Source organism: Orycteropus afer, unplaced genomic scaffold (assembly GCF_000298275.1).
Source record: "Orycteropus afer afer isolate SDZICR_OR568_19922 unplaced genomic scaffold, OryAfe1.0 scaffold00045, whole genome shotgun sequence".
In the NCBI taxonomy this organism is placed as follows: Eukaryota; Metazoa; Chordata; class Mammalia; order Tubulidentata; family Orycteropodidae; genus Orycteropus; species Orycteropus afer.
In genome coordinates this window covers 318,485-329,655 of record NW_006921632.1, presented here as the reverse complement: position 1 = coordinate 329,655, position 11,171 = coordinate 318,485, and the positions used below count along the sequence as shown (strand labels likewise).

The 11,171-nt window shown below is 37.1% G+C and overlaps 1 protein-coding gene across 1 annotated transcript in view; it reads left to right on the top strand.

Moving 5' to 3' along the window:
• Positions 1-10,811, top strand: part of ATF1 (activating transcription factor 1) — an 81,714-nt gene extending 70,903 nt beyond the window's left edge. The window contains exon 8 of the mRNA XM_042780557.1: positions 10,667-10,811. Coding sequence (XP_042636491.1) covers positions 10,667-10,811 — 145 coding nt within the window. The remainder of the gene's footprint in view (positions 1-10,666) is intronic.
• The last annotated feature ends 360 nt before the right edge of the window (positions 10,812-11,171 follow it).

Sequence of the window (11,171 nt, the reverse complement as noted above, 5' to 3'; positions counted from 1 at the left end):
AAAAAAAAAAAAAAGTGTGCTTGACTTCTCCTAACTTCACTTTGGGGGAGAATCACCATCAGCATTAACAGCCCAGGGCTACTTCCTGTGAGGCAGAGGTCAAACATACCTCCTCTTTCCAATCTCTTTACCAATTCTGACCCCAGCTGTCCCTACCATGGTACTGTCTACTTCTCTGATGGGTTCAATAATTCATTCCAGTGGCCACACAGAACTCACAGACAACACTTTATGATTATAGGGTTTATTAGGGAAGTTATGGGGGTCCGGGGGTCTTGCTATGTGCACTAGGCAGCCAATTGTATTGTCTCATGCCAGTCTTCTGGTTCTCTTGTTGTCATTTCTCTGCTGCTGCATGCCGTCTGCAGTGGTAAAGCTCTCACTGTGTTCTGGGTCTAGGAAGTTCTCAGAGTAGGGACCTTGGGTCCAAAGGATGCACTGCTCTCTCAGCTCTTGTTGGTAGTAGTGAAGTCCCCATGTTCCACCTCTGGAATGGCTCATTCCAGATGAGCCAGATGGCAAAACTGACCAATCCCTACATTAGAGTTCCATGTACCTTATTTGCAAGTCCTACCCCTGCAAGGGTGCCATACACCTCATTTGCAAGCTCTCTAACCCCCTTGATGGGCTACAAGCACCTTATTTGTCTAGTTTCATCCAATCATTTGGTGGGAGTTATAAGACCATGGTGTAAAAAGTCATATAAAAGTGATCCATTGCACCGTAGCTACATGTTGTATATGCACATGTACAGAATAACTCTGACCTCTAGCTACATAGATCCAGTATGAAAAACATCTGATTCTTACAGAAAATGAATACAATGGGTAACTTTCTGCGCAATATATTCAAGGAAAAAGAAAGCACCACCAATTAACTATATTAGAAACAAAAAAGGGTAAATAGCCGTAGATACGGGAGCTCTGGTGGCGCAGTGACTAAGGTATTTGACTGCTAACCAGAAGGCTGGCAGTTCAGATCCATCAGCTACTCCTCAGGAGGAAGATTGGGCAATCTACTTCAGTAGTGATAACACCTCAGAAACCCAAGGAGGGGACGCTATGAGTCAGATCTGACTTGACAATAGATTTTAAAAATTACAGTAGGATTTTGTTTTCAGCTTCACACTGATAAGTTAGAAAATTAAAGGGGTGATTTTCTAGAGGAATAAAAATTACCATTAAACAACCAGGTAAACTAAAAAATGCAACCACTGCCGTGGAGTTGGATCCAACTCATAGTGACCCCTCCTTGGGTTTCCAAGGCTGTATCACTACGGAAGTGGATTGCCCAACCTTCATTCCGAGGAGTGGCTAGTGGGGTTTGAACCACCAGCCTTCTGGTTAGCAGTCAGATGCCTTAGGCACTATGCCACCAGAGCTCCCAAATAACCAGTACATACACTTAATTATTTCAAGATAAAATGTTTACTAAAAACTAACAGCAAACATCACTGTACATGAACTTGGCGACAGACAATAGCTGTCTATTGTTTTGGAGGTTCCAGAAAATATAGTAAGATAAGACAATGAAATAATTTATGTAAATTTTTGAAGAGAATTATATTTCTTTGCTACTGCTGATATGATTCTATACCTAGAAAACCCAAGAGGCTTGTTAAAAATTACTAGAATGAAACCTCTTTTTCTAACAATATGACCTCCAGCTACATAATATATTTAAAAGCTTAAGGAAGTACTAAAACTACCCTTTTAAATGATTGAGCCTATAGGAAAGTAAGATGAACTTGTTAAGGTTAGGAATGAGGCAAGACTGGAAGATTAATACATTCTGAAGCAGCTCCTACATATCTTGGAAATAAATTCAGTTTTTCATAATTTATGTAGCTTTGGTGTACATAGGGGACTGGGAACAGAGCCTTAGAACTGTGCATGGTGGGGAGCTGGATCAGAGACTACTCTGTATGAAGTCAAGATTCAAGAAGTACTGTGTCCATAGGCTGAGAATTATAATTTAAAAAGGGCTGAGTCTATTGTGCTCCAGTTGCCTGGGAGAAAGTACTCTCAACACAAGCATCAATAAATTCCCATACATTGAGTCCAATAAATATAAGTTCAACAAATCACAGAATACCCAAGAAATTAGGCCTTCATGATGATGTGTGCCATGCACTTATGTCATTTTCACAAATGTCTTTGAGGTACAGACAATATTATTATTTCCATTTTTTTAGATAAAGATACTGAAGAATAGAGATGTTAAGTTGTATTCCCAAGGTTGCACCCCTTAGTAAATAATAGAAGTAGAATTTAAACCCAGGGATCTAGGCTTCAGGGTCTTAAGTTCTCAGATAACACTACAGTGCTTTTCAGGAGCAAAAGGTGGCAGAAACAGCAACAAGAGACTGGTTTTGTAAAGTGCGCAGTTATCTAATGGAGAAGGGGGTTAAGAATTATGTTTGATAAGTTAAAATAAAAAGGATATTATTAACAATCTTCAAAGATCAGGAGATGATAAGAAACGATTAAAAAAAAGAAAAAGAACTAGTTGTCTTCAACATTACACTAGATTTTCTTGCCAGTATAATAAAACCAGAAAAAGAGACAAAAATCATAAAGATTAAAATTAAAGAAGTAAAACTGTAACTATTTTTGTATGATTGCCTGTAAAGAAAACCCTCCGTGGATCTACAGAAAAGTTATTAAAAGTAATTGAGTCTATAAGGTTGCTAGATAAAGGATTAGCATTCAGAAATCAATTGTATTTTTTTATATCAGCAGTAAAGAGTTTGGTAAAATAATTATTGGAAAAATGTCATTAATGTTATCAACAATAAATAAAATACCTGAGAATAAATGTAATAAAAGATGTTTAGGACCTTTATGGAAAATATTATAGAATGTTTTGAAAGACATTAAGGAATATTTAAATGAGAAATATATTGTGTCCTTGGATATGGAAACTCGGTATTGTAAAGATGACAGTTCTTCCCCAGTTGATCCATAGATTCATGCAATTCCAATCAAAATCCAGATTGGTTGTTCAAAGAATTGGCAAGCTGATTCTGAAATTTATATAGAAGAATAAAGGGCCAAGAACAGCCAAAATAGTCCAGAACAAGAACAAAGTGAAGAATTTACAATAGCAAAAAGATGGAAACAACCTAAGTGCCCATCAACAGAAAAATGGATAACCAAACTATGGTACATACACACAGTGGAATACTATGCAACCCTAAAGAATAACGTATAATCTGCAAAACACTGTGTAACATGGATGAACTTGGAGGACATTATGCTGAGTGAAATAAGTCAGTCACAGAAATACAAATGTTGTATTCATTCGTCCATTACTGTAAAAAGTCAAGGAAAGGTTTATATATGGAAGGATATTTTCTTTGTTGGTTACCATGGGTAGGAGGGGGCAGGGAGGGTACACTGCTAGATAGGTAGAGACAAGTATTGATTTGGGTGAAGGTTAGGGCAATGTACCAAATATGAGTAAGGAACACGATGGCATTGAGGAAGAAGAAAACATGGAGAGGTGCATGGGAGGTATAGACAACAAAGCTGAACCCTTTTTCACATACAGTACTGTGTTGTCAATGAAGGCAAACATGGATATACAGGTGGATAGATGGGTGGACAGGCTGAATGATTAGGTATGTCTATGCAGGCAATATTTCTACAGGTGTATTTGTATGTACTCTTAAGAATTTCCAGGTATATAGTAGAGTTGACAAGGGACAAGGTTGTAGTCACTTCTTGGCCACAGCCAGCTACCCAGAGGGTGCAAGTAGTTGGGATGTGGGCTCGGGACTGTGGTTGTAGGGGACATCAGGCTCAACTGGCATAACATACTACACAAAAACATTGTTCCACATCCTACTTTGGTGAGTAGCAACTGGGATCTTAAAAGCTTTCAAGCAGCTATCTAGATGCAGCGAGGGGTCTCTCCTTGTCCAGAGCAAGGAAGAATGAAGAAAACCAAAGATGCATGGAAACAATTAGTCCAAGTGACTGGTACACCATGTGATTCTCGGTCTGTATGTCTGAGACCAGAAGAACTAGATGGTGCCCAGCTACCACTGTCAACCACTCAGAGGGGGAATCTATGTTGGAGATCCTGGATAGAGTGGGAGAACAATGTGGAACAAAACTCAAAATCATTAAAAAAAAAAAAAGGGGGGAGGTTTGCTGGTCTGATAAGAGCCTGATCGAACCCTTGAGAATAAGGCCCGTAGCTGCCCTTCAGGTCTGGAATTGAACCCACTCCTGTGGCTTCCAGCCAAACAAAAGACAGACATATGAACTGAACATTTACATTAGGTAGATACACTCCTTGGAGAGATTAATCATGGGAGAATAGAAAGGGCTTTGTGTGCACAGGGAGACAGCTGGGGGGCAGGAGTGCATGGGAGGGAAGGACACAGGGAGAAGGTAACTAGGGGGAGGAAGTGGGAAGACAGCTGTTGCATTGTGGGCTGTTGTAGTCAATGTCATGAGACAAAGTGTATGTGAACTGCTGTATGAAAAATGAATTTGTAAACTTTCACCCAAATCACAATAAAAATGAAAAAAAAGAATAAAGTGGAGAGATAGATATAGGAAGTTTTATTTAAAGTTATAGGAATTAAGATAGTGTGATATTGCCATTGAAATATACAGAATGACCAGTGATATAGAAATAGCCCAAATCAAGCAATGCACATATGAAAACTTGATATGACAAATACAGCAGATTATTGGGGAAAGGAAGGATTCTTCCACAAATGGTACTGGGACAGTTGGTTATTCATATGTAAAAAAGTACTGAATTTCTTCCTCACACCAACTCTAGATGAATTAAAGACCTAAATGTGAAAATGAAATATTTAAATATTTAGAAGAAAATATATAATCTTATGGCCTCAAGTATTGGGAAGGATTTCTTAAACAGGACACAAAAAACATTAACATAAAAGTAACAATTTTTGTTCATGAAAGGATACCATAAAGAGAGTAAAATATAAGCCAGACACCTATAGACGGTCTCTCCATTGTATAGAACCATCAACAGAAAATTGGCAAAAGATATAAATAGGCATTTCTCAGAAGAAAAAAACACAAGTGGTTAATAATCATATTAGTTTATTAGCATTCAATGAAATGCAAATTTATACCACATTGAGATACCATTTATACCCATTTAAAGTCTGACCAGAAGTTGTCAGGGATCACATACCCTGCTTATGAGAGTGTAAATTGGTACAGCCACTTTGAAAATTAGGCCTTACTTTGTACAGTTGACCTGGACATGCCCTGTGACTCAGCCATTTTGCTCTGTGTGTGGCTAAGGGAGACCTTTGCAGGATATGTAATGTGAACATTCTTAATTTTTATACCAAAAAAACAGGAAGCAACCTCTAAATATCCATTGATAACATAATGAATACAATGGAATAGTGTTCATTTATAATGATTGTATTGGTTTCCTAGGGCTGTTCTGACAGTACCAAAAATTTATTCTTTCATAGTTCTAGAAGCTAGAAGTTCAAAATTAGGGTGTCACCAGGGCAGTGCTCTCTCTAAAGGCTCTAGGTGAGGATCTTTACTGGTCTCCTCCACCTGCTAGTACTCCCCAGGCATTCCTTGTCTTGTGGGAGCATAATGCCATTCTCTACCTTTGTCTTCATGTGGTAATCTTCCCTCTGTTTCTGTCTGTGTTTCTTCTTCTCTTTCTATATGGACATTATTCATAGTGGATTAGAAACCCCTATTCCAACATGACCTCATATTAACTACCTTTGAAAGACCTTTATTCAAAAATAAGGTCACATCACTACTGTAAAAAGTCAAGAAAAGGGTTTCATAGAAAAAGAAATATTCTCTGATGATTACCAGGGGTGGATGAGAAAGGGAGGGTAAACCATTAACTAGAGAGCAGACACAAATTAACCTGGGGGAAGGAAGGAAGAAAGGAAGGGAGAGAGGGAGCAAACAAAAGAAGGCATATGACAGGTATGATGATAGCCATTTTCATTGAAAGAATTGTCTTGTGTTTTGATTAGATAGTATGTTTACCTTTAATTTGTATATTGTAATTGTAATTACATTTCTGTCAATAGCATTTATAAATAAGTAACAACAACAAAAACAATAAATAAATAAATAAGATCACTTGCACAGGTACAAATGGTTAGGACATAACATATCTTTTTGGAGGACACAATTCAACCCACAACAATGATTGAATGAACTATCATGTCAACATAAATAAATCTTAGAAAAATAAACTTGAGTGGAAAAAGCAATTTTCAACAGTCCATAAAATATATTTTATATTAGGTAATTAGCAACTAAATGCTGTATAATTTAGGGACATATACACATGCACAAAAGCTATAAAGATAAGGGATTGAAGCTTGTAATTGCTTCTAGGCAAGAGGCAGGGGTTTGGAATCAGAGTGTGGCACAGAGGTCCCTTCAACAATATGGGTAATATGGGTTTACATGTGTTCATTTTATTTTTATGCTTCATAACTTGCATCTGCACCACATACAATCTTTTGTGTGCATCCTACTTCATAACCAAAACCAGACTCACTGCCGTCAAGTTGTTTGACTCATAGAGACCCCTCCTTGGGTTTCTGAGGTGGTATCACTACGGAAGTAGATTGCCCAGCCTTCTTTCTGAGGAGTGGCTGGTAGGTTTGAACTGTCAGCCTTCTGGTTAGCAGTCAGATGCCTCAGGCACTATGCCACCAGAGCTCTTCATAGTAAAATAAAATTTTTAAAACTAAAATAATTCATAGGTTGATGTCTAGATAAAATGTAAGTCAATAGCTTATTTCTGTTATCAGTAACCATCTTGAAAATAATAATGAGAAATAATATTATATACATATTACTCAGGAATAATACAAAATACTTAGGAATACATTTAACAGAAAAGGCAAAGGATCAACATGAAAAAATCTTAATTGAGAGCTAAAACAATATCTGAACATATAGAAAATTTACCATATTCTTAGATAGAAATAGTATAAAACGTCAGTTCTTCCAAAATTCATGCATAAATTCATTGTGGTTCAAATTAGAATCCTTATAGATCTTTATGAAGTTGAGTGAAATAAGGTGAAAGTTTTCACAGAAAAAATAAGTGTTCAAGAATGTTTAAGAACAGAAAGTGATTACTTCTTTTTGTTAGGTATTGAAAGATCCTCTAAAGCCATCATAATCCAAACTGGTATTCTGGTAGCTTCTTGTGCTTTTTAAGTATACCTGTGAAGAATAGCTTATTTAATAAATTATACTGGCATAGGCAACTCTACATCTGAAAGAAAATTAAATTGGACCCCTATCTTACCATTTACAAAAACAAATTCCAGATAGACAAAAGACTCATGAAAAATGAAACAGTAAAATCTTTAAAATAAAGTTTTAGAGAAAAATTTATATTATAGGACATTTTTATGTAAGCAAAGAAATAAAGATGCTAAAAGCATTAATATATATTTTTTAATTTACAACACAAGATACTATGAAAATATCAGGCGTAAATGGTAGATTAGAAAAGAATGAAAATAGATAAAAAATTAAATATGTATAATGCACAGAGAATTCTTAAAAATTATAAGGAAGACAGTTTGAACAATGGGCAAAAGATCTGAATAGAGAAAAGATATGAAATAGGTAGTTTACAGAAAGCAAATCAATAAACTTTTGAAAAGATGTTCAGTCTCACTGGTAAGGGAAATGAAAATTAATAGTGAGGCATCAAATGGCAAAATTTAAAAGTGATGATACTGTTGTCAGGCATATGAGGAAAAGAGTACTTTGCAGATATTACTGATGGAAATATGAAGTTTTACAGTACATATTCTTTGACCTAACAGTTCCACTCATGTAAAAGATCTATAAACTTAAAAATAAGCCACTTAGCTTTGAAAAATTGCAATTTATATAAAAAGAAAATTACAGGATTTTTTCTTTTTTTTTAAATGTAGTCTCTGACTTACGATGTATTCTAGTTACAGTGAACTGTGCTTACTGACCATCTTTTCTTTTTTTTGTACATCTTATCATTAGTAATTAATTAGGAGTGAGTTCAGTTCCAGACCTGAAGGGTAACTAGGGGCCATAGTCTCTGTGCTCTCACTAGGCTCTATCAGACCAGCAAACCTGGTCTTTTTTTTTTTTTTTTTTTTATGATTTTGAGTTTTGTTCCACATTGTTCTCCCTCTCTATCCAGGATCTCCTACATCCCCCTCCAAGTGGTTGACAGTGGTAGCTGGGCACCATCTAGTTCTTCTGGTCTCATGGTCATATAGGCTGAGGATCACATAGTATACCAGTCCCTTGGACTAATTGTTTCCATTCATCTTTGGTTTTCTTCATTCTTCTTTCCTCTGGATAAAGAGAGACCCATCATTGCATCTAGATGGCCACTTGCAAGCTTTTAAGATCCCAGTCACTGCTCACCACATCACCAAGGATGTGGAACAATGTTTTTGTGTCGTATGTTATGCCAGTTGAGTTTGATGTCTCCTTCCATGATGGTCCCAAGCCCACAGTTCCAACTACTTGCTCCCTTGAAGGGCAATTTCTTAATGTCTCTTGATTTTAAATGAACATAACTTGTGAGCCAGGAAGAAATACTCAAATGATGAGGGGCATGTAAAGAATGTTCATCACAGCATTGTGTAATAGTGAAAAGTTGGAAGCCACTTAAAAGTCTTTCAGTGAGGGAGAGGTTAAATATACTGACGTATTTATATTACAGATAACTGCAGTGGTTTTAAAAATAAAGAATAAGGTAGATCTGTGTATTGACATAGAAACATCATTAAAAGGATGTAAAAAAAAAAATCGGAAATAATATCTACAGTACAGCAAAAAAACAAACCAAACTTACTGCCATCAAGCCAGTTCCAACTCATAGCAACCCCTCCTCCTTGGGTTTCCTAGGCAGTATCCCTACAGAAGTAGATTGCCCAATCTTCCTTCCAAGAAGTAGTTGGTAGGTTTGAACTGCCAGTCTTCTGGTTAGCAGGCAAATGCCTTAGTTCCCATGCCACCAGAGCTCCCATCTACATTTCTGTGAAATCACATATAAGTTACATATACATAGAGAAGTAGAAATTGTTGAGTGTGTTTTACTTATACTATCTACAGTACATAGTATAAGTAAAATATACTCATCAATTTCTACTTCTCTATGTATACATATAAGGAGCTCTGGTGACATAGTGCCTAAGGCATTTGACTGCTAACCAGAAGGCTGGCGGTTCAAACCCACTAGCCACTCCTCGGAAGACTGCGCAATCTACTTCCATGGAGATAGCACCATGGAAACCCAAGAAGGGGTCACTATGAGTTGGATCCGACTTGACAGCAGTGAGTTTGGTGTTTATGTATATATAACTTGTATATGACTTCACAGAAATGTTCTAAGAAGACACACAGAACTGATTATTTATTCAATTACTGTTGTTGTTGTTATGTGCCGTCGAGTCGGACCCGACTCATAGCGACCCCTCCTTGGGTTTCCAAGGCAGTATCACTATGGAAGTAGATTGCCCCATCTTCCCTCCGAGGAGTGGCTGGTGGTTTTGAACCGCCAGCCTTCTGGTTAGCAGTCAAGTGCCTTAGGCACTATGCTACCAGAGCTCCCATTCAATTACTAGTTGTAATTAAAACTTAATAAAAATTAATTTAAGTAAGTTATGTGTCAGAAGTTGACCAGAGACCCATAAATTTCACTCTTTGATATTTATCCAGAGAATTGAAGCATGTATCTACAAAAAAGACTGTTGTAAGAACATCCATTAAGGAGCTGTGGTGGCACAGTGCCTAAGGCATTTGACTGCAAACCTAAAGGTTGGCAGATCAAACCCAGAAGCTCCTCCACAGACAGAAGATGGGACAGTCTACTTCCATAAAGATTTGCAGCCTCAGAAACTCAATGGGGTTCGCTATGAATGGGAATGAACTCGATGGCAGTGAGTTTGCAGTTTGTGAAGAACATGCATAGCAGCTAAAACTAGAAACGGCCCAAGAGAATGGATAAACAAGTTGTTCTTATAATCATACAATAAAATTTATGTTCAACAATATAAAGGGACAAACCACTATGCCGCAACCTCAAAATATGCTGAGTGAAAGGAGGCAGACACAGGAACCCAGGCTGTATAACTCTGCTCTATGCAGTTCTTAGAACAGGAAAAACTAAACTGGTGATGGAAGTCAGAAGAGTAGTTGCTTGAGCAAGGGATTGAGTAGGAAGGGGTATGGGAAATGTCCTTTATCTTAATAGGGTGTGGATTATACAGGCAGATGCATTTGCTAAAACTGATCAAATGCCACACTGAAGATAAGAGTATTTCACTGTATATTGGGAGCTCTGGTAGCATAGTGGCTAAGACACTTGCCTGCTAACCAGACGGCTGGCGGTTCAAACCCACCAGCCACTCCTCGGAAGGAAGGTTGGGCAATCCTACTTCCGTAGTGATACTGCCTTGGAAACCCAAGGAGGGGTCGCTATGAGTCAGGGCTGACTCGACGGCACATAACAACAACAACATAGATTTTATATATATATCTCAATTTTTTAAAGTGAGGAAAAAAAGATAACCAGGGAGAATTACTGAGGTACATTTACCATTTAAAGAATGTGACATTTTTCTAACATTGTCCCTCCCCCTACCTTTTATACGTGTATTTAGAGAAGCCGCTCGAGAATGTCGCAGAAAGAAGAAAGAATATGTGAAATGCCTGGAAAATCGAGTTGCTGTTCTGGAAAATCAAAATAAAACTCTAATAGAAGAGTTAAAAACTTTGAAGGATCTTTATTCCCATAAAAGTGTTTGACACTTAAAAAAGAAAATATTTTTGTGGACTTGCCTAAGAATTAGATGGATTTCCTTTCTTTTAATGGAGTTTTTTTAAGTTAAAAGGTCAAAGATGAAGCTTTTTATTTCGGCTTTTGCAACTCAAAGATAATATCTTATACAAGAAATCCAATGGCAGAGGATCAAGCGGGAAATGACCTAAAGGAGGCTGCTGGCACAACTGGGAGCTTTTTAGAATTAACATACTGGAGACGCACGCAGGAAATGAACTTTGAGCGATCTGGATTTTCTAATTAACAATAGTTATCAGTAATACAAAAATGGCAGATAAAATTAAAATTGCATTTTTTAAAAAAATTTATCAATATACCCTCAAGGT